The 26,683-nt window shown below is 40.6% G+C and overlaps 3 protein-coding genes across 3 annotated transcripts in view; all 3 read right to left on the bottom strand.

Annotated features, from left to right (window-relative positions):
- abca3b (ATP-binding cassette, sub-family A (ABC1), member 3b) overlaps window positions 1–5,098 on the bottom strand; it is a gene marked incomplete at both ends in the record, with an annotated part of 35,833 nt that extends 30,735 nt beyond the window's left edge. The window contains 3 exons of the mRNA XM_083896166.1: window positions 674–801; window positions 3,108–3,354; window positions 5,045–5,098. Coding sequence (XP_083752292.1) covers window positions 674–801; window positions 3,108–3,354; window positions 5,045–5,098 — 429 coding nt within the window. The remainder of the gene's footprint in view (window positions 1–673; window positions 802–3,107; window positions 3,355–5,044) is intronic.
- Window positions 5,099–9,943: 4,845 nt separating this feature from the next.
- ccnf (cyclin F) lies at window positions 9,944–24,683 on the bottom strand (the record flags this gene model as incomplete). The annotated part of the gene is made up of 17 exons (XM_083895821.1): window positions 9,944–10,410; window positions 10,719–10,897; window positions 12,039–12,172; window positions 12,276–12,375; window positions 13,786–13,873; window positions 14,055–14,235; window positions 14,491–14,614; window positions 14,735–14,899; window positions 15,041–15,195; window positions 15,368–15,445; window positions 15,598–15,702; window positions 16,048–16,101; window positions 16,398–16,594; window positions 16,715–16,782; window positions 16,885–16,991; window positions 17,149–17,300; window positions 24,320–24,683. The coding sequence occupies 17 exons, from the start codon at window positions 24,681–24,683 to the stop codon at window positions 9,944–9,946; spliced, it is 2,718 nt and encodes a 905-aa protein (XP_083751947.1).
- On the bottom strand, window positions 22,598–25,735 carry LOC310933555 (transmembrane protein 100). Its single transcript, XM_083897068.1, has 2 exons — window positions 25,669–25,735; window positions 22,598–25,545 (listed from the first exon to the last, which is right to left on the bottom strand). The coding sequence occupies exon 2, from the start codon at window positions 25,467–25,469 to the stop codon at window positions 25,080–25,082; it is 390 nt and encodes a 129-aa protein (XP_083753194.1). The 5' UTR covers window positions 25,470–25,545; window positions 25,669–25,735; the 3' UTR covers window positions 22,598–25,079.
- Window positions 25,736–26,683: the final 948 nt, after the last annotated feature.

Here is a 26,683-nt window from a genome sequence, read left to right as displayed (position 1 = left end):
CAAATGTGTGTTTCTGTTATTATCATGTGTGTGTTTACTGTTTTATACATCTGCCAATTGACCCCCAACAAGGACAATATGATCAAATTTAATTAATGGAATTAATCTGTAATAAATATTAGCAAATCATACATTTTGCTTTTTGACTTCCCTTATATTACTTAGGCGACAGATGGAAAATAAATACGAAAAATAAATGAATGTTTGTATTCCTCTTGCTTACACTGAGATTATTAAAGCATAAATTACTGTTAACATGAAAAACACAAAAAAAGCTGAATTTGCCAGTGGCCAGGCTTTATTATACTATTATTATTATTATTATTATTATTATATGTATTTTTATCAGTACTTCCTGCACTTTTCATTTATTTATTTTCTTATGTATTATATTCTTCATCTTCTTTTCTTCATTTTATTTAATTTAACTTTTTAATTCTTATATATTTTTTTATGACACATTTAGTGTTACATTCTATCTGTATAAAAAGTGCCAAAAGTGCTTCATAAATAAAGATTAATTGACTGACTGAACTGAACTAACTAACTGACTGATTGACTGATTGATTGACTGCAGTGTTCCAAACACATTAACCAGTAAACAAAAACATGTGCTGGCAACTGTAACCACACAAACATAGTAAACATTGACAACAGAGGCCCCTCCTTTTACCTTCAGAGGCAGAGGTTCATCATCGTGACTGAACGGGTGCTCAAACACAACAGCAGCCAGCAGCTTTCCAGACAGAGGGTCATTTTTCACATATTCCTCAAAGTGTTTCTCGGTTTCAAAGCCACGCACTAGAAAATGAAACAGACACACACACACACAAAAAAAGCATTATAGCAGTTATATTGTGGTATTTATCTCTCACACACATATATACTGTATGTGCTTTCTTTATCTTGTGATCTTTTAAAAAAGGGAAGAGATACCACAAAGGCTCAAACACACACATATTCACATGACATTGCGATACCACCCTTACAACACTTACAAACAATCCGAAAGAGACTAAATGAAAACACAGAGAAGGACAATAAAAGACAATCTTCATTTCTATAGCAACAAAATGTCTCACTGGCAATTTCTATTCCTCTCATCAAGCAGCCACAAAGCTATTCTTTAAACATTGGGCCTAAGGTTAAATCTGGGTCAGATAAACACCTGCATGGAGACACACGGAAAAAGGTAAAGGGCAAAGCTGTCAAACTAATCAGTTTAAACAAGGCTGAGACACGGCTCTAAATTTACTAGAAGGTAATTCCCAGCCAGCATATGAACACACTTCATACATGGAAAGACTGTGGAAAATCGTATTACAAACATAGATCATTTAAGTTGCTCAATTAAATACACAAATATAAAAATCAATCATGTTTTGGGGGGGGGGGCATCTCACACCACAGATGTGGGTGGATTTAAAGAATTTTTTTTCCGCCAAACTCTGTTTTAATGAGAACACTGAGGACATACAGTACGTGTATTCTGGTGGTCCTCCGTGTGTGTGCATGGCACGCTGTACATCATTTGATTCCCTTCTGCCTTTTCCTCTGATCACTGAGAGCAGCTAAATTATTTATCAGTGGCTGAAGTGGGATCTCTGTGGCTGTGTACAGGACAACCTACATGTCTACCCACTGCCTTGTGGTTGTCATTAGATCAACACTGCTGCTCTTAAGAAAAAATATTTGCAAGCCCGGCAGTCGCAACTATCTGCAATGTTTGTGTCTTTGTGGCTGGTTGTGCAGTGAGGGCGTGTGTGTGCGACTCTGGCGGTTAGAAGGAGCTGTGGTGTAGGTGTCCCGAGAGAGGAGGAGGGTCTGAGCTCTCCTTTGACACAGTTTCACACAAAAGATGGGCGTGGTCTATTTGCTCTCCTGAGGTGTTGTTTCTAGAGGAACCAGTATTCACAGGTCGGCCCTGAATGACGAGTGGTGTCGAGGCACAGGTATTTGTTTCACTGCCTCAGTGTCGTGTTTTGTGGAGCAACAACGCAATGTTCTTTATTTACCTTTACCCTTAGATGTTTGCAGAACATGACGAGGTATTTATTTTCTGCAATACTTTTTAAAGGGACTTGTTTTTCTATGTGGATTGACAGTAACCTTAGATGGGAGGTCTTAAATATGACTATTGCTGTTGTTATGTTCATATTGCTTCTGATAATGTGGTTAGAAAATATGTACTTTGAACCAACAGGAGCACACCACTGCAGCTCCAAGCATCAATTCTGTCACCCTTTTTAGATCCATGTTAAAGGGCCACTTCACCCAAAAATATACCGTTTTTTTATAGGGATGGGAATCGGGAAATGTCTCATTCCCACCACAAAAGAGGAAGTTGGGATTGAAAAATTGAAAAAATGAGAAAAAAAAAAGTAAATCTCTTCAAAAAAAATAAAAGCCCTACACTGCTTCTTAATTGTGTTTGACCATTTGAACATGTGGGGGAGGGGGGTGAAACTGCCCTTTCATTCATTATGTGTTATATTCAGACAATCCTTAATTAAAGTCATATTTTACATCCTGTACATTTGAGACTCCAGCTAACAGTCTGTGGGTGGAACTTAACATAGAGATCTACATAAGGCAAGTCAGTTCCTGGATATGAATATGGAAATTCAGCACATGACTCCACAACAAACCACTACTAAACAGGTCCACATTTTGGTTTTAAAACAAGCTTCAGGACACGTTACACATAGGTGCATCAAGTGTTTTACTGCAAATCAATACATATCTTTAATAATTAGCCATTTTATGCAATAAATAATGACATCGACGGGTTTGGACATTTTTCTTGCGATTACTTTTTGGCTATATCACTAAACCCTGCAGTGAAGGCAGACTTTGTGACTGTCAAATGAAGGCTGGGCTCGATGCCAGTGTTTATACAAGGCAAAGCTAACAGCCAACTGAAGATGGCCTGATGTTTATTAAACAGACATCACAGTAGTATTGATCTGCATGCCTAATTCACTAAGAAGGCAAAAAAAACCACATCATGAATACCTTCCCTGCTGCACGTGGCAGTTGGTATTAGCTCCTTAAAAGTGGGTTGCTTTTCACAGATTTGTAGTTCCTGCCCAACCGCTGTCACTCACCTGAGGAGAGAGACAAGCTGCCTCGCACATCCTCCGCCACCTGACGCACCACGCTGGAGTTACCGGGCACATAGCCCAGCTGCAAGTGCTCCAAGAACCTCTTGGGTAACGTGTCGACGGCGTAGCTTTCGTAGATCGTGGCATTCGGGTAGTCCTTAAAGGGCACCTTTTGACGCAACAAGATGAGGATGCCGGAGAACAGCAGGGGCAGGAGTATCTCCACCAAAGTTACCAGGATTTGTCGTTTCTGGGGAGCAAGAATAAAGAGATTATCAGTTATTTTTGGATAGTGATGTGTAAGGCAAGATAAAGGTTATCACAGGTAAACAATGTAAAATAAAAAACACTCTTGATCACCTGAAACACACAAGGACTGCAGCATGAATAAGTACACACAACCCTGCAACCCCAAGGGTTTATATATAACTTGACAGGACTAACTGCGATAATTTATAATCGAAATTGGGTCTGAGCATCGATTTATTCTTTTCACAGTCTTTGAATTTAAACGAGACGATTTTAGACAGTTGAAACGGAGTTTAATTTATATTCCACCCTCCTCCTATTGAATGATTCAAGTACAAAGTGAGTTGGACAGTTTCGGGATATTATGCCGTAGATTTCAGAGGGGAGCTGATTTTGCACCCTTTTCTCAGCTCTTCTCAGACTTTATTAAAGGAGGATTAAAGGAAAGCCAACAAACTTTCCCTGTTTGTACACGTTTATATATATAATGTGTTAAAATGCATATTTGAATTAAAAACTGGCTGCAAAATCAGTCTGTTTGACAAAGTATTCTGCAGCTCAAAATTCATATTTCATTGTACTGTATCATAGCAGTGTATATATATAAATGATAATATGGAAAATACATGTTCCTTGAGCTGCAGTTCTACCCCATATGAAAAATAACAAAACATTAAAATCCTGTATACTTAACACGTATGTCCTTGCGTGCATACGTTTGTAGACACTGAACAGCTTTTTTTTTTTTTACAGCTGAAGATCTAGGACACTCGGTGAAGTCATGGTGCTGCTGATGCTTGTGAGAAAAAGTGCATGTGTGGCCTCTCGTATGAGGACAATGGCTACACACAGCGGCAACTGAACGCTGGTAGATGGTATCTGATCTATATCTACATTTGCTCATTCCGCCTTTGTCCAACGCAAAACAAACAACTACGAACTTTAATCTGTGAATTTAGCCGCGTATTTCACTGTGACCTTTTTCATTTATTGGACTTTGCTGCTTCTGTTTGCACCGGGTTGACAAAGAGCGATGCTGCAACAGCCTCACGTAGCAGAGAGACAATTCTCCTTCTGAATAGTTGCACCATTGTGTAACGTTCAGCTGATATTAATGCTATGATAACAGCCATTCAGGGCAGCTCACGGCACCAGAATGTGTCGACTGTGACGGTGGAAATGCAACACTTTCTGTAGATGTTGATCAGGTGTGTGTGTGTGTGTGTGTGTGTGTGTGTGAGAGTGTAACCTGCCTAACACGTTAGCCAACAAATAAAACCATAAATATATGAAGCGGTCACATGAATCTAAGGTTGCATAACAACATAATAAGATCATACGGATATGTGCCTCATGCCAGACAGTATGTCGCAAAAAAATCTAAGAGAAGATATTGGATCATAACACAATAAGTGCCATATAAGGCCAGGAAAAGGATGTGACAGTTATGGACGAGCTCGAGCCTGTGATACAACAACACACTGGGGTCAGTTTCCAACAACGCCGGGTTAACATCATAAATCTGTAGAAAAACAAAAATGTTTTACTGTATTTATGACACAACGTGAGCCTATAACGTCATAAACGCTGTCATAACACCAGCTGCTGTGTAAACACACCAACGCCTGACAATTCACAGTTGCAAACAAAGTCACCTCCTGTTAAGGACACACAGGCTGTAGGTAACTCACCTGCTGGAGATAGTTTTTCCACACCAGGAGTCCGAATTGTCTCATGATAGCCATGTTGACTCAGTACACAGATCAGTCAGTCTTCTGCAGTAATGAGAGTCAGACAGAGAAGGACATTTTAGTTTGAGATTAATCACTTATTCGTTCTTGAAAGAGAATCAACCAACTGTGTTGTTTTGCAAAGGTTTCTGATCATTTTTTCAATTTGACAAGAACTCAAATAAACCTAAAAAAGAAAAAAGAGAGAAGTGAAACTGGACATACAGCTGTATCAAAAATTAGAATTACGTTTAAGCGATATTTCAGAAAGTTGTATGTGTAATGTATGACACAAGGGGAAGTGTGCATCAGATTTTATAAAAACAAAGAGGTGACAACAGACTGAAAATGAGACCTGCTTTAAAAAATAACGATAAAGGAGGCTAAAGATAAGGAAACGGACAGGTGACTTTCACATGAACCAGTTGGACAGGCAAAAGATAATGGACACAGACAACATGCATGAACGTGCATGCCTACATACTGTATCTGTTTTTGTTACACTGACACTGTCAAATAATCAAAGAACAGACAACATTTTTTTGAGCCAAGTCTTCATTCACAGCAAATCTAAAAGTCATGGATCACAAGCAACTGGACTTGGAGTGTCATCCAGAAGGTGAAAACATCTTCAAGATATCTAAAAGTCCAGTTGACTTTCAGATCATTTTGACCTGGATGAATGAGAGTTTATGCACAGCAAAAGCGCACAAGATCATCAGTGCAACTAAAATAGTGATTCATCTCTTCCGTATTCAGACTTTAATTATTAACGGTATTATCCTTAGGATTGTAAATCAGCAACTGGACTTGCTCAAGTTTTCTTGAAGGTGTTTCCCCCATCCAAGCGTCTCGGAAGAGGATATCTGTCAAATTGGCACTCCCGTAATGCAGTGGTGGATTATACCCATCCAAGAACTGCATTCCAGTGCAAATTTGACTTCCATGTTCTACAACTCTTCATTCACAGCATGCGTGCAACTTAACTCACTGATGTCAAGTTACCCGAGGCCACATGATAGTCACAGACATGACTACATCTACAGAGTATACATTCACTTACATACGCGCAGCATCACAACAACAAAAGGTTTTCTTCATTCACAGTGCATATCTCACAAATTAAACTAAACTAATAATGTCCTCCTGGGTTTCACAGTAATGTCATTCATTTTTAATTGGCTACATGTATTTTGGTACAAACCAAGTGATTTACATTCATTATCTATACATTTATAGGCACAGTTTATCACTGAGTGCGTTCAGGGAGACGTTTAGCTTTAAAATATGTCATTACAGACGTGTATGTTTTCCTTATTAACTAAAACCCGCCCCGCTCTTCTCTTATTGGCCCAGTTCAACCGTCTGGCCGTTATGATTGGACAATCGACCTGCTCGTCAATCCCCGAGGAGCCTGATGATGAATGCTGATGATGGAGCTAAGAGACAAAGCTAGGTATTTACAGGAAAATACGACGTGCTGACTCACACACAAACCTCTAAAATGCCTTCTTTTGAATCGAACGTTGGGTTCCGTTGCACAAATATGTCGAATTACCTGAAAATAAGACGGTCTCCCCACATGAACTTCACAAGCCGCGGTCCCGTCGAGATGAAAAACAGTTCCTGCTTCGTTTTCTGGGTCTTAAACCAGCAACAAAGGCATCACTGCGGGGCTTCTCCCTTCACCGACACCGCGGAGGCTCGGCTGGGCATTAGCGGAACAAAGCGCCTCGGTTGTCCGCTTCAGGTTTCTCTCCTCCAGTCCGGTTTGACGCCTGCTAGCGAGATGACATTGCACCAGCTGCGGGACAAGCCCCGTGAATACACCGCACACAATGCAGGAACAGCAGTCAACAAAACACAGCACGTGACCTCGCTGAAACTGGAGAGTCACGTGACCGCAACAGCGAGACCTCATGGCTGTCTGCATGGAAACGACAATGTATATCACACTGTATATGCAGCATGTTGTGGCTTGTATTTATGTATCAATTTGCATCATATTTTTTATATTTATATATATATATATATATATGTATAGTTATACAGTTTTTTCTCATGGTTAAAAAAATATATATATATTACTCCATTGTTTACCGCTTTGATCCAAGAAGTCATCCAAATAATCATTAGTAGTAGACTACCATTTCATCCAAAAATAAACAGGGGGTGCATTATTACCAGAACCGGTTTTACAGCTACTGAGATTTGTATTCTTATTTTATTTGGCCAAGAATTTTGTTACACGTGTGAAATGAATTCTTAAATGCAAGAATGCATTGAAATGTAAAAGGATTGCCCACATTTCATCCTAAATGCTCTACAAATAAAATAAACAGGGGGTGCATTTTTTCACCAGAACTGGTTTAACAGCTGCCAAGATTTGTGTCCTAATGTTGATCTTGTTACATGTGTGAAATTAACTTTCATATGCAAGAACACATCTAAATATTACATGAGCGCCACAATTTTATCCCAAATACTCTTACAAAATAAAATAAACAGGGGGTGCATTTTTTCACCAGAACCGCTTTTACAGCGGCCGAGATTTGCGTTCTAATTTTATTTGGCCAAGAATTTTGTTAGACATATGAAATTAACTCTCATATGCAAGAACACATCTAAATATAACATGAGTGCCACCATTTCATTCAAATGCTCTACAAAATAAAATAAACAGGAGCTGCATTTTTCAGCAGAACCGGTTTTACAGTGGCCGGGATTTGCATCTTCATTTTATTTGGCCAAGAGTTTACATGTGTGGAACTACCTCTTATATGCAAGGAGACATTGAAATGCAAAAGGAGCACCGACATTTCATCCTAAAAGCTCTACAAAATAAAATGAATGGGGTGCTATTTTTTGGCAGAGCTGGTTTTACAGCTGTCAAGATTTGCATCCCCATTTTATTCAGCCAAGAATCTTGTTACACATGTGAAATTAACCCTCATAGGCAAGAAGACAGTATATAGAAAAACTCATTGATAGTTAAGAAATTATATTGATGTGTTCATAAACAGACCTTGAAATTATGGGTCAACTTTACTGAATTGCTCCAACTTTTTCCAAGACAGATGGAGATGATGGACATTTAAGTCTTTCCTTTGAAATTGTTTTTTATTTTAGGTTAATTCATGCGTCCTCTTTGTCATTGTGGGGTATTAAGTGTGGACTCTGGGTGTGTTAGGTGGTAAAATTATATAATATATATCTATATCTACAGAGTCTAATTCAATACAGCACAAGTATCCGGTGAAATCCTGGCCACAGCTTTGCTAAATGGTGCCACCTGGCTTTGACGAAATCAGCTTTTGACCAAACGGTGAGCTTTAAGCCAGCTAAAAAGTCTTTTGTTGTCAGTCACTCTCAGGATCGAGGCAAAACAGCTTGAGGAGGGAAATAAAAACCAAACATTAATTGGGTTAACAATACTCTTGTGACTAAACTCTGCCTCCCTAAAAGTGAGCAGGAAACAATCTTGAGCCAATTTAATTCAATTATGCAAAGGCATGAAAAATTATAGTGTAACGATATCCGCATGATTTTTTTTTATTTTAACTTGATACAAAATTACATATTCACATCACAGGCTTAAATGAGAAAATACTGTATTGTATATTATAAAAAGCATTTCACATGGAAAACCTGCCTTTTTGGAATGAAGCAGTAACAATTTCAAGTAGTAGTGGCATACTCGCTCTTTTTATACATATAGTACTATGTACTTCCATAAAAACAGGGGAAAACTACTCAGGAGCAACAGTTTAAAATGTATTTACAGTCAGTCACAATCACTAAGACATTGTGTACTATTTCCTGAATGAGTCATACAGTACTTGAAGATGCCATCAAGTAGTATTTTTTCCCCCATTAGTGTCTTTACTTCCATTACTCTCAAAGTAGGCAAATCAAACTTGTTTAAAATACTATCGTATTGATTGTTCAAGCTGGAAAATTATCATATTTCATTAAATTATGCCTCTTCTGTGATGACAAAAGTACAAGAACTGATACAGATGAAAGGAAAAGTACAACATATCAGAGATTTGAGATGGATTTGAGTGCATTGACGGTTTGTACAATACTCATCCAGCTAGGTATTCTGGGTTAGTTCCATTATCAGCATTATCACCTTACCGGACATAGTGTGTCAATGTTGTAACAGTTAACATTGTCCTGGGTTACCTGATGCTACAGACCTTTCTGTTCAATTATTAACAGCACAAACCGGTGTATATGTAGACGACTAAAGAAGAGACCGACTACTAAAAATCTAATTTCACAGCTCTTTCTTTTTCGGTAAATGCCTCTGGGAAAAAAACAACCGCCACAGTACCTTTGGCAAACACATGCAGAACAAGTATTCATACAGTCATATTTTTAAGACTTTCGACAGACATTTGTTTCAACTACAGCAATGACCGATTAACCAGCCATTGATGGCATTTGCCAAATACATGAAATTATTTTAAAGACAGTGCTTAAAAAGATACGATGAAAACCAAAACAAGGTAGCAAAGCCCCCCACCCAAAAAAGTCTGACTTTTTTTGTCTGTGTGTTTTTGCACATCATTTGAGATAGGTTGTTGCAGATGGCTAGAAACAAAAGTTATTGTACCAGTGTCCTGAGGAAAATGACATTATATTCCAGTGGTTTATGAGCAGACTGAATTTATGAGAGGTATTTCATTGTGCCTGAAATGTAATGCAAACCTCAAAACGTCTTGATCTTCTGGCAGTTGACAGATCAGTGCAGGAGTGAGAAAAAACATTGAAGTGAAGGAAAGTGCTGGAGGATAATGCCTGAGCAAGTGGTTTGTTGAAACAGCCCGTGGCCATTAAAATAAAAACCACCATCTATAAGCTCAAAAAACCCACACTGGTTGAATACATATCCTCTTCCCTGCCATCCTCCACTTCTTTGTCCACCTCCCCTCCACTATGTGCTGCTGTGTTCTTCCTCTTCACTTGTTTGCTGGAGGTGCCCCGGGGCCTCTGCATGGGCACCAAAAGACGAAATCCTGGTTGGCCATTCACAGAAGCTGCACCCAAGGATGTGGTAAAGGTTTTAAGTGTGCAAGGCACGAGGGAGGAGGAGGAGGAGGAGCAGCATGTAGATGAGGGGCTAACACTTGGCACAGAGGAGTATCCTGAACTGTGATGGTCTGTAAAAACAGACAGTGGTTCCTCCTGGTCGTGGAAGTTATTTTTTGCCTCCTTTTCCACATCGCAGAAGCTGTCTTCATCGCTGGACAAGGCCCTGCAATGCTCTATTCCTCCGTCTGCATCAGTCAGTGGGTGCAGTTGGACTGAGATCATTGAACCTATGAGAAGATAAGGTGTCAATCAATCACATACAAACAAATCAAACAAAGTTTCTGCAGCTACTGTCATGTACATCTACATCAGACCATGACACTGCCTGCATAACCTTAAGGCCTAAATTAATGAATTAGATTACGATGCTGGACATTGCAACTGCTTAGTCATCTCTAATCATATTGTACTAAATGACTGACTCATCCAACTGTGTAAAATGATCCAGGGCTCCATTTAAATGCTTAACAGGAAAATCACTGTTGAAAACTAGTAAGAAATTTCACAAGAATAAATGTATTTCCTAAAAACTCACAATCGGCATCTTTCTCTCCCTCACTGCCTTCTTCCTGGTCCCCTTCATAACCCGAGCAGGAAGTGTCCAAGCTCCAGTCCAGCATGTCGCCGAGTAGCGTCTCCTCCTGATTGGACAGCTCTGCAGTGGGTGTGGCTGTGAAGCTGGCTCTGTGGGCCTGTATGTTGTCATCACGTCTCCTACAAGGAGAAAGCAGACAAGCAGTGGGTTAGAGTGAGTCACCGGAGCGTCTCACAGATGGCACACACAGAGATTATGAGCTAGATGGCACTCAAGTCCATTTGTCATCGATCTCAGCAGCAAAAACAATAGATCAATTTAAATGAGGAGGCAAGGGAGCAGGGGCCCACTTTCACTTGGTTTGCAAGTAGTTTTTGGTGAGTCATGACAGAATCCTGAGCATGTAATACCACACAGATGCCGAAAGTAGTGCGGCTGTATTGACCTTACAGCCCCGTTTCCATCAATCTATTCGGATTGGCGCACTCTGATGTGACCCGAGTTTCCACCGTGAGTGGTGTGGGCCAGATGATGAAACCGGCATCTGCTATGTAAGCTACTTAAATAGCGTGATGTCACACCAGTGTGAGAGTGTAGCTTGCCAATAAATTCCACAAAGAAAAAGAAAGCCACACATTAACCAGGAGGACATCCAGCATTGTGTGTTCTTTCTTATTTGGCATGTGGCTGTTCATCACAAGATGAAGACAAGCTTTGTTTGAGATAAGGATGTAGGCAGCACAGAAAAACACTGTCATTGTGCCTGTCTGTTTCACACAAGGGATGATTGTCTTTCGCCAGAAACAACGGTGTGTACAGTGTGTCCTAGCTATCATCTAGTAGGAGCTGGACCAAAGTGACAGAATATTATGTATAAATATACGATCAAATGTGTTGTTCTGGGATTTTGGTTATCGTAATACTGTCATTATATTTCTACCTGATTGGCCTGAAAAGATTAATAGCAAATTTAAAATTAGCAAATAACTAAATGTTAATAATGTGTCACTTTCCATCCCCTTGTTGCAAAACTACATGGGGAAATCAAATATTTCTAATATAGTACATTATACTGGCAAATGCAATTCAATGGTGGCATTGAGAAACGTGATGCTATTTAGTGGCCCTCTGCCAATAGACGGACATAAAAGCCAAGTAAGCTCAGAAGTGGAGACGGCAAGATAAAATGTTCTTGGAGCCAGTAGTTTTTGTTGCATTATGCAATACACCGAGTCGTTATTTAGCTTAGTTTATGTATTTTAAAGCCATTCTGAGTTATCACTCAGCTCGAATACACTGTAAGACAGAACCTGTGTTTACCGCTTGCTGGTGCTGGATGGAGAAGCCAGGAAGGTGTGGATGTCTGCTGGTTGACCAGTTGGACTGGGAGGCTCCATCTGTGGCTCCACCTCAGGAATCTCAAAGATCTGACACAGTTCTTTATAATCCATCACCTAGTAGAGGTCAGGAAATAAAAAGAATGACCATTAAGAGTCACAAAAATTACCAACATAGTTTGTCCTTTTTAAAGTCTAACAAACATAACAACATAAAAACCTTTTCTTTGCTGATGTGCTGGTAGGCGTCATCTTCAAACCGCTGCTTCACTCCAGTCAGAGACACATGTCTGTAATCTTTTGGAACATCTTGACTGAAACTGAAGAGGAGAAAGAGAGGGAAACAGGAAAATGACTGACTTTGAGCCACTTTGCTTGCTGCACATCTATAATCAACTCTTGAGGGTGGGCAAATCTCATTACTTTTCAATTTAAGAATGAGTTAGTCAATACAGTGGTCACCTATCAAAGTGACTCACCATTAGGCACGTTACTGTGACTCAGTTGGTGACTCACTGTTACACACACACACACGTTCCAAAAACACAACTATTTCCTACTGTCTTTTTTTGACTTTCCAAGGTTACAAGTTTCCTTAAATTATTACCGACAACCCATTTTCTTAGGTCACTAGATGTTTTGATCAATTCTATGATCGATACAACTATACTGCATGAGCCACACCACCAATCAATTCCGATTATGTCTCAATTAGTCATGTGTGAGCCACTTCTCAAATAAGAACATTCATGTTTCTGCAAATAAACCTGCATCAATATCCTCTTCCAAAAATAAAGATTCTGAAAAGAAAATTGCTATGCAGGAAAAGACAACTCAATAGATAAATAGATCTGTGAGTGTCTGCTTTGGTTTGTGTTATCTCAAGTGTTTATCAAACAGAGTGATTTTTACACTGCCCAACAACGAGCAAATTAAATTACTTTAACAACCAACACTGCCTTCAAATAAAAGGTGTAAGATATGCTTACTTATAATACAAGAAGCCTGAATATTTGCCATTTGCAGATTATTTGAATTTGTTACTTTGTGGGGGAATTTTTAAATCCCTGAAGTGGTAAAGACTAATTTGAACATTTGTCAAGTTAAAACGTGTATAGCCTTTGATGATTGCATTTGATAAGAACTCATAAACAAACTTATACTTAAGTATGTATTCAATCTCCCATTCCTCTTACAAATAAAATGCAACGATGTTATGCAACAATAACAATTAGATTTTTCATCTGTGAACAAATGGAGCCTATATTTAATCTGCAGGGGTTTAAACTCCACTTCAGTAATCAGCTTGGGGACCTACTGTATAATTTACACCAGAAACACACCAATAATCCCCATGTGGGTGGAGCTAGGTTTGATTAAATGCCATTCATATTCTCTGTATGCATCACACCTGTCAGTAGATAGTGAACTAATATGAAAGCTTAATGTTATGGTTTAAATAAGGACCCAACTGAGGCACATAATGCACCAATCAGAGGCTATAAATGTTTGCCAAGCTTGGCTGAATAACTGGGTAACTACTAGAATACTTGACAGATAATTACTACGTTGGCTCTTTCTTTCATAAAGTTGTGGTAAAACAGGAGCATGTCTTATTATAACTGATCTTGATGTGACGGACTGAGTGATAGTCGAGGAGGATGAGAGAGAAATATACAGCCTGGGTACCAATTAGAACAAAACAGAGCACAATACACAAAGAAACCTACCACTTGACATAGAGCAGCACAGAAAGGGAGACAAGGTCTTGCTTGGAGAAGCCTGTGTAGTCGATCAACTGGCTGGGCCAGAGAGGAGCTGCAAAGAGGGAGACCGCAAACACATGTCAACGTTAAAACAAACTTTACCCTTAGCAGAACATGGAAATTTGACTTGTTTATAAATATTATGCTTAACATGCGTCAATGCTGAAAGGCCAAGATGACATATTGTCATTGAAATGGGCATGCTGAACACGTCTGCCAGTGCATGTTATTACCATAGTGATGTAGTGCTCGTGTAAGGAGTAGTGCAGCACACGCCAGTTTTGCAGGAGGTGGTGTGGCAAGAGCTGTGTAGAGCAGTGACAGCTCGCAGATGTAGCTGAATAGGTGAGCGGTTCTCCGCTCCAGAGGGAGCAAAGACAGAAGCACCTCCCCGTAGTCCAGCAGTGTTGGGCTCTGTACGGAAGTGCAGAAAATGTAATTAAATGTATTAATGTCTTTACACTTGTCATCTCAATGCCAAGAAAAACAGGCGTATCACAACAATGCCTTCATTGTAATTGCACAGCTCTACAATTAAAAGTAAAGAGCAACTCCTTGTGGTAAAAAAAGATAAAAGACAAAACAAGACAACAGGCAGCGCGTTACAAACATCAGCAAAGACAACTCTGCATGTGAACAACCCCTAAGATGGGAACTTATTACACTCACCCTGATCTTTCCTTCCAGCACAGAAATGACCTCTCCCATCATTCGAACAAGGTCCTCGTATTTGTAGGTGTTGTCAGTGAGCCATACAGCTTCACGTATAGTTAGGATTTCTTTACTGATATAGCTGAAAAAAGAAAGACATTTTCTAATCAAGTATTTATATTTAAAAAAAAAAAAAAAACTGTTTTAATATAATTTGTGTAAAATTTGGATCATCACTTTACATGACAAGACAGATTCTCACCGTGTACAAACAACCATGCAGGCGATGCCTAACAACTGAAGGCGAGCCTTGGGGACAGAGCGAAGAGCCAGGTAACGGTCCACACAACCCACTGTAACATGGAGAGTCAGGCTGGAGAAGTCCTTCATGGTGGTCACCTCCACAAGCCAGTCCACTAAGATGTATCTAGCAGAACATTGGATTAAAAATGTTTGTAAAATTATAAATTGAATTCTGGAAACAAATATTCACATTAATAAAATGTGAATAAAATTGTCTCCAAAGATGTTATTCACCAGCAGACTGTAATCATAATAGAGTTTCTACCTCATGGTATCCTTGATGCCTCGTCTGAGGAGGCCCTGAGAGAAGTGCCGTGACTCCAGGTTGGACGAGCTAAAGAGTTGGGCCACCAAGTCAGAGCAGGCCTTTGTCTCCAAACCCAACGGATTCCCAGTGCTGCACACTTTGGCCAGAGAGAGCTGGGGGAGAGAAAAAAGCCAAGATGTCAAAAAAAATGTAAGTAAGTGCAAGTAAAATGGTGCAACAGTTTATTGATTTAACATCGTATTAATATAGGCGGGTTGATTCACTCCTATATTAATGTACTGGAAAAGGGCAATAATCCGTCTTCAGACTCTCACACACACACACCTGTGCCTCCCAGCATCCTCTGCCCGCATAGTCTCTGAGCGTTCGGACACATTGAAGGTACCTGCCTGGATCGGCCATCTGAAATTCAAATATGAAAAACCCGATTATTTAATTTCAATTAATGTAGACAATTGTGAGCATATTAGAAAAAGCACAAAGGACTTAATCAGCGTGGCCAATTTTAGCATTTCGCCTCTCTAAAAACAACCAAATTGGAGATTCACACTCACAGCTGCTTTGCGATTGTGCTCCCACAACAGGTAGGAACTCTGTAGACAGCCAGCCTGTGAAGATTCCTCCAGCATAGATTTAGCATCCAAGTGTTTTTCTTGCTCCTGCAAAAATGCAACATGATGTCAGATGTAAATCTTGCATGAACCCATAAAATGTTTTGATCCTGTACATGAACAAAGTTTTGAGTATCACATTTCTTCATCTACACGGAAATTTGTCAACAAATTCCATTTAAGCTTCCACTTTAGCTTCTTTGCCATACTGTAAAACAATAAAAGCCAAACACACTGTGTAATATGAAGACAGGAGAAAACAAGTATCCCGTTTCTGTTCCTAATGACCAATTGGTCAGTTCAGTGTGAAAGCTCTATTCTTTCATTAGAGGCTAATAGAAACTGGACCAACCACACCCAGATAATCAGATTCAGTCTCACTTTCATACTCACTTCAAACAGATGCAAAACTCTGGCCAAACAGTGCAACAATGGCCCCTTCCTATCCTTCAGAGAGAAAAGAAAAATACATTAAACTCAGCACATGACCATCTTCTTCATTCTGAACACTCTACACTATACATGTATTGTTTTAATGAAATGATATATGGTGTAAAAGTCATGTGATTTGAGCCACAACAGTAGTATGACTATGAAGGCAAACAAAGACAACATCCCTAGTTTAGAGCTTTATTTAGATCAGTGACTAGAACTACATTAAGTGAGAAAACAACAGGGTTTTACTTGAATGGTTATGCGAAAAACATACGTCTGTCCGTTAAAGTGGCAGTATCAAAACCTACCAGGTTGTTGTCACACTCAGCCTTGAGATGATCAAACACCACGGCCTTGCAGCAGCTGCCTGTGGGAGACCATGGTGGACGGATGAATAGCCAGATGAAGGGATCTACAGTGGGAGGACGCAGGCTCTCTGCCAGGCTGAAGAAGTGGGAAGCCTTACGACCACATACATCTGCTCGCCCTTCATCACTCAACAATGCTAGAGGACAAAAAGAGGACGCAAGTTAAATGCTGTAATCGCTTAGAGAAGTCTCAAGGCTCTTATGAAATAGATTTGAGATAACACAAAGGATAAATTGAATTGTGGATTGCCACTTACGCCCTTCATTGTACAAATAAGCAATGCCGAGTTTCACCGCAGCTTCAAAATTCCCCTTCTCAGCAGCCCTGAAGTGGATGGAAGAGAGATTTTAAATTTAAAAAAACAATAGAGAAGAAATGTGCAAAGTTTGTTTTCCCATTTATTTAATTTAACAGAAATCACTGTACCTTTCAAAAAGCCATAATGTGTTAGGAGATGGCCATGTGTCCATGAAGCTGACCCTGGCCCAAACACTGGAATGGTTGTCAACAATATCCCGCAGCTGGGAGTGAACCTGTAACAGAATTTAAAGCAATGAGTCCTGAAAAAAGAACACACCATTGAGAACACACCTGATCCATTAAATCAAGTGGTGACAAATCTTGGATGGCATGACAGACACATGCTTAAGGTTGTGTAGGGGTGTTAATGTATATAGTGCGTTTACTCACAGCTCTGACAGACAGCAGGTCCTCAGCAGAGAGACACTGGAACACACACAGGAGGACCTCCTCAGGCAGAGACAGCAAAGACAGGTCTGGAGTTCGCTTACGGACCCGCTTCCGTGCCGGAACCGAGTAGCATTTTGAGCAACGACAGTGGACTAAAGCAAGGAGGAGGAAGAAAAAGTTAATACAAACAAAACAAACAAACTGGGGTTTCTATTCTTTTGCATTATCAGTGTACCTGAGTTTATCTGTCTTAATGCATAATTCAAAAAAGTGAAGCACGGACATGGATGTCATTTTCAGGGGATGTGGTTTATGGCCAAGGGAAGAAATTATTCTGTTTTGGAGGTGACCTATTGATCACCTATTGATCTTTACACATACATACACACACTATACATATATACATACATACATACATGTATACTGTATGTGTGTATATATATAATCATACATACACATACACGCATACAGTGTAGCAGGAGCAAAGGAAGCACACAAAAAGTACATACTGTACACTCACACTTCACATCTAGATGCAGGGAGAGCAAAGTATTTCTCACATTCATGTCAAACAAATATTTGCAGTTCATTAAGAGCAGAGCAGAAGTCAGGTACAGTGTGACTAAGGGTAGTTTACGGTTCTCCATTTAAAAACGACTAACGTAAGCTACGGTATCCCCAGGTGGTCATTCAAACCCCTTTGTTTGAATGCCAAATTATCTACATTAATGGAAAGGGGATACTCTCAGACTCATTAAAATAAACTCATAGTGTGATGTGATAAATTGCAGAAAGCGTTAACAGCTTAAAAACGACGGTGCACAGAACATCTGACAGGGAAAAGTCTATCCGAGTGAGCGCCCAAATTTCCCTCCGAGGGTTCAAATAGTACTACTGTTCCTGTCCAGTAACATGGTTTTGTGACGTTTTACATCATAGTTCGCCTTTTTATTTCAATTTTCAAATAAAACACTGACATAGCAGCAGGATGGTACGCGTCTAGTATAAATACAACACAATTTAACCCATTTGCAACTACAGTGAGTTACAGAAGGAAGAACCTCTCTCTGGCTGTCCTCAATTACTCTAGAGCAGGCTAGTAGCTTGCCAATGCTAGTAGTTGTCAAATTTCAAGAGTTTAACAGTAGTCCGTCCCCACTTGTATAACATTAAGTCATTTTGAAGGTTTTTTTAAGGTGAGTTATATTACTTACCGCCCGCTTTCATTGCAAGTGTAGCAACCTCTCCTCAAGCAGTGTTGCCTGTAAAGTTAGCTCGAAGCAGCAGCTGTTTAAACGTAGAGGCGGTGTGAGCTATAGCACCACACGTATACGAAGTATAACACACTGTTTAATCTGGAGGTAAATACAGACTGCGTTATGATGAGGCTCACAGACCCTGGCGTGCTGTAGCTGTTGGCTAATATCTTAGCAAAGTGTTGGTCACTGCCTAGATTCAAATTCAAGCACGCTTAGCCCCGCTGCTAACCCCGCCCCGTGACTTCTGTAGGACCGCCCGCGCTCACGGTTTAAACTCCACATTCAATCTGGTTGGCCGCGCAGGTTCACGCCTAACGCCTACGTAGTCTGCCTCGGATTGGTCAGACCGACGAGTGGCGACGCCGATTGGTGCGATTTTATAAACTGTAAAATATCATTACATCATTGGACAACGTGACGCCATTTTGAAGTACGCGCTCGTCAGTGAATGGCTATGATTGGTTTGATCCGAATGTGAAGCAGAGCCACTGATCCGCCTATTTACTGCTGCATTATGGGACACGTAGTGGAACAGACAGTACAATTTAAAGGTACGATGTTTAAAGTGACAGGCGCAGGCTGTGCAACACAAACGCAATCGAAATAAACTGCGATTTTCAACGACTGTCATCAAAATCTCAGCCAAAATGTACAGTTTGACTATTTTGTTCAGAAACAATGACTCAGCAACTTGTTATTCTGACAAGATATTTCATATTATGGTATAAATTAATGATTTTGAGCAGTATTTTGCAGGTAATCTCTGATGTGGTGCTGGCTGTACTTTGCAAATATTCAGGATGATTTGAGAACTGTACCAAAGCTAAGATGGTAGAGATGGTACTACAATCTTACTGTCTCTTTCCAGCTCATTCTTTAATCACTCAAAGTCACTGTATTTTCTTCGCACACAGTATTTACACTTTTTTTTCCCACAACAAGCTGAGAAAGTGCATTGACCACTGGGTCCTCGTGCCACATCACTCATTAAAATTGAAATGTATTGTGTCAATAAAGAGCAGAGAGACAACACATGTTGACTGAAAATCAAATACTCATAAGCTGTACGTCTGTGAAAGTGTGCAGCTAGTTATTCTAAAAAAACAGAACTGCATGCACATACTAATTTACTAATTTCTTCAGGTCATAATAAGATAATATAAGACTTTAATCCCAAGAGGGGGGGATTCTGTTTTTGCAGCAACATGAAGGCAATAACAGTGTGAGAAAAAAAATGTAAGTAAGAAAGTAAAAATTACTGTAGTATTAATACTAAATGTACTTCTTGTTACAATGCAGTAATTAGATAATACATAAAAGTATATAATGTTTTGAGAAAATCTTATGAAATCAGACAAAATTTGAGATAATATCACATGACTTGATCTCTGTGCTCCCAGCCATAGGAAAGGACAAAATACATGTGGGTTGTTTATTTTATTAAATTTTAATGAGGATGAATAGTGTTATATGTTAATTTTTACTTTTTTACTTCTTTTTTTTTTTGGTTGGTTAATGTGTCACATCAATGATTCAAATTGTATCAAATCTTAATTTATCAGTGAACGCCACACCACATTCCCCCAAGCCCATGCTGCTGAGTCTCCAATATTTAAATGGAGCTAATGCGGCCTGAATTTTAAAATATTTTCATCATTCATTCATGAATCATATCACTCTCATTTGTAATATAGAGAAATAAAACAATGCCAATTTGTATCAATGTTGGCACAGCTATTCATCTTTAGGACACTGCACTGATTTACATTCAGCCTAACTAGTTAATTACTAACCCCACAATATAAATATTAGCCCTAAATTTAACCACCTCCTCAGAAATTAGGGCTCTGCCTCATTTGGACCAGGTTTTGGTCTCCACGAGGATTACTGGTCATGAAAAGTCAAAAGTCATGTAAACATGTACATTTGTGTGACCAAGCAGGTGTGTAAACAAATAAAATAACCGATTGGTTCAGGCTATGACGCGGCTGCCTTTGATGGAATGACCCGATGATTGAGACCATTGTATTGGAGAAGTCATTATGAATAAATAGACTGCTCTGTCTCCTGAATCGTGTCCTGTTAATTGCTGGTTTTCAGAGTAGGGCCATAAAAGAGCAAAGCACTAACCACTTATAGTCATTATTTTGTCCTTTTCAGATTTTCTATTGATCAGTTGCTAGCCTGATCTCATCAGTGCCTACAAGAACTGAACATTGCATTTACTATCACATGGTTTCCTTGTGTTTTGAAGTCTGAAATCTAACGATGTGTATACAGTCACAGAGTATTACGGTGATCCAAGTCAATTTCAAACATCTTCTCCAAATGTGATCTTGGTGGACAAAGAAAATCCGTTTCCGATTTATTTCATTTTTCGTTCATTTCCGTGCCAAGCAAGTCATGTAACTTCATACTGGAAGTGTTGTATGATCAAATTATCTCATAGTTGAGTGACCTCATATGGAGCAAGGGCTTTGACATGGCTAACTGGATGCAGTCGGTGTTTCCATAGAAACGCTGGCCAATCCCAACCATTTTCTCAGTAAAACGCATCAAGTGACAAGTAATGGCTTTAGGGGGGGAAACATCATCTGGGGCGTTTATCTAAAATTGCCCCCCCGATTAAAACTGTTCTCACACAGAACTGCGTAGTCCAGGTCTATCATTTTTAGTCCTCATGATTTGTGCAATTACTGTTGTTACTGCATGACTGTGTTACATATAGTTGCATACTTCTATTGTCTGTAGCTACACATTTACTGTGTTTTTTATTTTTAATTTAATCTAATTCCTATGATTATTTTCAGTGATACTGCTGTGAGCGCATGGGCTCGTATGAAATATGAAGACATTAAAGGTCAAATTGGGATTTTGCCGATATTCCCAGTACTCTGAAGTCCCTAAATGACTTGTTAATGACAATACTTAAACTGAGCCTGCAATTTCACAATTATTTAATATATAATTTGACTCTCTTGGCTGAAATATGTGCTTTCATTTAAAACAGCTGTCCTAATGGCTGAAACACAATTGAGATGTAACTTCATCCTACCACAAAGGTATAACGTGGAGCCAGCAGCAGGCGGTGACTCATCAAATCCAGTCGGAATCGTCTTTTTTGCACAGATGCTGTTGATCAGGAGTTGGAATCCTCAGCTCGAGTTCAAATCCAGCCTCTGTTGTACTGTGTGTTTTTTTTCTGTCTGCTGCATTCTAAACTGATGACAGTTTTTGTGTAATTGAAATAATAAAAAGCCAAATAGCTCTGAACGCTTGGCTCTGAAGCCAACTCCTGGAGATTGAGAGGCGGATGAGTTGCTCCCATCTGGTTTCCTGTAATCTCTGCTGACCCGAGCAATCCAACTGACCACTTCCACCCCATCTGCACTTTGCCCCCCGCTGGCCTCTCCACTCGTCATCCAGGCCTAAACACTGTTCCCTCCACACCCACAGACATTTCCTAACATAGTTCCCAGTGAATGATAACATGTAAAATAGAAACCAGTCACACGGTCATTAATGATATCTTTGTTACTGGAAGAGTAGGTTGCCCATTTTACAATTTTGCCAGTAGGGGGGGTCTTGCATTGCCATTCTGTTTTCATAACAACCAAAGGATCACACGTCTCCGGATATGACCAAGTCATCCAATCTGACATTGCAGCATGTGGTCGTGCGTCTATATGCAGCACAGGGGAGGCTCAGGTGGTCTCGTCAAACAAATACATGTTTATATCTTATGTTAACAGCAGTGCAGTCATAATATCTTATGTGTCTGTTGTCTTCTCACTATCCACTCCCTGTCTGCCTTCTGTATTTTCAGCCCTGTATTGAGGATCTTCCAGGTCAACTGAGATAAGTATATTGCTTCTGCTCACAATAATCTCCCATGGTAGAATAGTTTAATACTAATTTATCCTCCATAAATCTCCCCTCAATTTACAAACTCGATCATCAGAGACTAAAGTCTTCATGTAACATTTATTTAGTACATTTACACATAAGTAGAAATATACAGTACAAATATAAAATACTCATATCGTATATATGTATACAGTATATATACAGCACTAACTTTTCAAGGGCACACGGTCCACGGACAAACATTTAGTGTGATGCACAGCACGGGCAGACAACATGGCTGTCTGCTGAGGGATGTCTCCCCCCCCCCCCCCCCCCAGCAGAGAGGTAGATTTTCCCTTTCATAGGTCAGAAGGCAGAAGGGAAATCACTTCACACCTCACCCTATCACTGTTTTAGTTCAAATACACTGCCACGTTATAGTCCACAGTTTACTACATAGTGAAAGTGTCTATACATGTGAAAATTGCATTGATGCCAGAGGCTAAAATTAGGGCAGAGTACAAGTGGAGCTCGTCTTGTTCTTTTTTTTTTTTGCTAACTGTTTTCCGACTCTCTTTCTCTTGGCCTTCGAATCACTGGACCACAAAATAATAATAATAACAATAACATAATAAACACCACTGTGTGGCTAAAGGCAGTTTTAATAGAAGCAATATAAACCAAAGAGATAAGAATGTTCATATAAATCACTTAGGTGAGACAGCATTTAGGAGAAAGATAGAGAAGCCGGCTACATTTCCATTTGTCTCAGTATTAGGACGTTTAATACGATGTAAAAGCTTTTTCTTTGACACATCTTTCTGAAATTGTTGAATATGTAAGCAAATACAGAAAAATCTACATATGCAGACTCCATATGCATTCTGATCACAATGATTTGACCCCACACAGATGACCCAGACAGAAGTGAAAGTAATTCCAAGGTTCTGCATTTGTCATCCACGATTTGTCCGTCTTACCTAGTTCTAACCTTCGCACAAACTAGGAGAAAAAGGAGACAATAAGTATGAAACTGATCCTCTAAGCTAAAGGTGTGACAGTGGACTGTGCTCCACCGCATGTCTAATCAGGTAGACAGGCCTGTAACTGGCCTCCTAATCATTCTTTGGCATTGTGTGTTAACTGCTACCTCTGAATGCATAGACTCGGCAACAGGCACCGCTCATCTGGTCGCCAAAATCAATTCAACAGCGATCGATATTTCTCAAGGGTAAAAGGAGTGCCACTGCACTGTCCTCCATTAGGGGACTCCCTGTAGAGAATCTCTCTTTTCAGGATTAGTCCTTTACAACGCACATTATGTTCAGTGAATGGCGATTACATGGTCACGACAAGACTAGAATGCCAGTGTTTGTCTCGTCTTGTGAGACCACACATGTCACATATGTGGAGCTGAGTGCAGCTACATTCAACAGCTTTCTCTCGCAGAAGAGGGAGACCCTAAAATGACACAGAGCACGACTGAACGTGAATCAGTATTCAGAGGTTTGTACCATATTTTCATACTGACATAGAGGTTTGCCACTCTCACGTCAAAAGGCTGTAGACTCTTCTTTACTGGGTAATACTGTATATATCAACGAGGTGGATTAAGTCAAACAGTAGGGATGTAGGAAGGCGTATGTAGGTTGGATGAGGAGAGTGCTGTTCAGGTAAGGAAGGGGCGGAAGGGGGGAATACTCAGGGGTGCACATGGAAAAAAGAGAAATGCGACAGAGCCTTTTTCCATGAGTGCTTGCTCAAGGCACGATGTGGGAGGGGCCGCAGGGATCTGGATCAGTCAAAGTGTCCCTGCAGTGGCATGTCCCCTCAGGCAGTGTCTTTCAATAATCCTTGCCCACCGGCTGTGGAGTTGGGGTGCCCCATAGACACAAGGCGGGGCATTAATAGTGAAAAAGTCATTGCCTTTTCAATGTGGAGCTGATTAAGCTGATCTTGCTTTAATTAAAGATTATCTTGCCTGGCAGGGACACGGCCGTGTGTGTGCAAAACAATTATTTTCTCCTTTGTAGTAAAGTTCAAGGTCCAACAGTCTTTCTGTTCACCACAGACAAAAAGCTTCCACTTGTCCAGTCCACGTCCTCCGCCGATCACTGTCCACACAGATGCCAGTAAGATCCTGCTGGACTCAAGTTCCACTTTCCCATTGCGTAAAAAAAGCCCCCAACACATAGCTGCGGTGTCACAGGACAAGTGAATGACGCTGGCTCCTGACGCGGGTGCACTGCTCTTTCGGCTGGGTATCAGGTTGCCATCTTTGGCCCACTTCTGGCCTCTTGGAGAGTCACCTGTCCAAGCAGGAAGAATGTTGTGACTGACGTGCCTAATGACGCCAGCGTCGACTCCAGCAGTAGCTCTGCATAGCGTGTTGGGTGTCTGTGTGAGCTCCCTCTGTGAGTACAACTGCATATGTGAGGAAGGGCTGTAAGGGCCATGTATCCATGCGGGTAAATATGCATGCAGGGTGCAGTGCATATTTTTGTGTGTCTCCTCTGAGGTTGTTTTGACACCGGACACTTGCTGTCTGGTGATAAGAGTGTGTGATCCGTCTTTCCCAATCCAGGATGGTCCAATTATTGGAGATTTTCAGAACAGATTTTCATTGTCAGGTCTGTCTGTTCTCCCAATCTGTATGCTTTCTCAGACCAACTTCTCTCCGGTATGAGCTAAGCCATACTTTGAAAAAGAATAGGGGCAGTTTGTGACAGGCAGCTGGTGAAGCAGTGGCTTCTCAAGCGAGTCCTTGAACTCCCAGGCTTTGACAAGTCTCTGCTGTTGAGTCCCTATAACTGTTTTCCCCGCGTGTCACAGAGCACACTGCTCAGAGGTGAATGAGCCTCCTTCTTTCTTTTTCCTTCTTTTTTTCTTATGGACAGTCCAACAGGCGGTGGCCAAAATCAACAGCAAAAAGCCCATAACAAGTAGCACCACTGACACCACTTTAGTCTGAGGCAGGTCATTGTACGTGTAAGTTACCCCAGTTCCTGCTACACCGATCACCAAAGAGATGATTCCAAAGGGAAAGATGCAACGGTACCAGGACTTCTCCATGCCTCCAGTGGCCTGGGACAGACGCTCAAGAGAGGACAGCACATCTGGAACTTTGGCACCGCCAGCCTCCAAAGCCTGACCGTCCTGACCTGAGCAGGTCTGGTGTTGAGGTTGGCATGATAAGTGGCCTGTTGTGCAGCCCATCGTGATGCGGGCTGAGGGATCTCGAAACCAGACGGCGGCCGTGGCCTCTTGGATCCCGTTTGTAGTCGACTCTAGCCTGAGAGAGACAGAGAGAAAGCAGAAGGAGGTCTGTGTGAACCCGGGAGAAATTAACGGGAGCAGGAATGGCTGGAGCGTGTCAGATGAAGGCGCCTGAGTCAAGCGCGGAAAATCCACTCACACTTTCTCCTTCTCTCCCTCCCTCTCTGGCTGTTTCTCTGTACACTGCTTGTTGGCTCTCTGGCAGCACATTGTACACTCTGCTGAATGTAGTGATGGGGGATATATAAAGGAGCAGAGGGGGCGGAGCTACGGAGGGAAAAAGGGGACGTCCAAGCGCTCGGATTGGTCATCTCCTGTGTGACGTCCAAGACTGAAGCAGAGAGAATAGGGTTTGATCAAAGGGGTTGATGAAGCACAGGAAGGGGGAGGGGAGAAGAGTTAACTGCTCCCGCTTGTCTTATCTCTGTGTCACTGCTTCTCAATTGCAGTCTTTTTGTTTAGTTTTGTTTTACTGCAGTATAAAAAAAACAAAAAAACACCTCCCCATGGAAATTTAGAAACCAGCCTCGAAATAAAGGTTTAAGAGGGGAATCCCTCAGTATTTTAGACTAGAAAGATACTTTCTCTTAGAATGCACTGCAACTTCACAGCTGCGTCACCTCCATGAAGCAATTACGCAGTAACTGTTGCACACGTCAAAGCCTGGATGGACATTAACATCAAACAGAAATTCCACAACCTTCCACACATCTGAAAACACTGATTTGTATTGCATCTTGTACCTCCATAGTGTAAATACACTAATGAGCATTCCTACACTTCAAAACCCGAAACAACCCCCAACCCACGCACACACACACACACACACACACACACACACACACACACACACACACACACACACACACACACACACACACACACACACACACACACACACACAGTGTTGGTGCCAGTTCTTTCTGAATGAACCAGGGAGAATGTAATCCTCCAGTATGAACAAAGACAAATCTGTCAAGAAAGGCAATTTCTCCTAAGCTTGCTAATCTTCTGCTCTGCACAAGAGAAGCCACCGTAGGGAAAGATAAACGTGTGTACACGGCTGAATGTGTGCCTTTATCTTCACGCATCATATGAAGAACTTACTATGTTTTTAATTTCCTAACACTAAAATCATCAGGTAATTTGACACT

Source organism: Microchirus variegatus, assembly GCF_963457635.1.
Source record: "Microchirus variegatus genome assembly, chromosome: 10".
Classification (NCBI taxonomy): domain Eukaryota; kingdom Metazoa; phylum Chordata; class Actinopteri; order Pleuronectiformes; family Soleidae; genus Microchirus; species Microchirus variegatus.
This window is presented reverse-complemented; position numbering and strand designations above follow the sequence as displayed.

Bases quoted from the DNA above. Each gene is read 5' to 3' on its own strand.
- LOC310933555 (XM_083897068.1), bottom strand. From the start codon at position 25,469: ATGGGCTGCACAACAGGCCACTTATCATGCCAACCTCAACACCAGACC.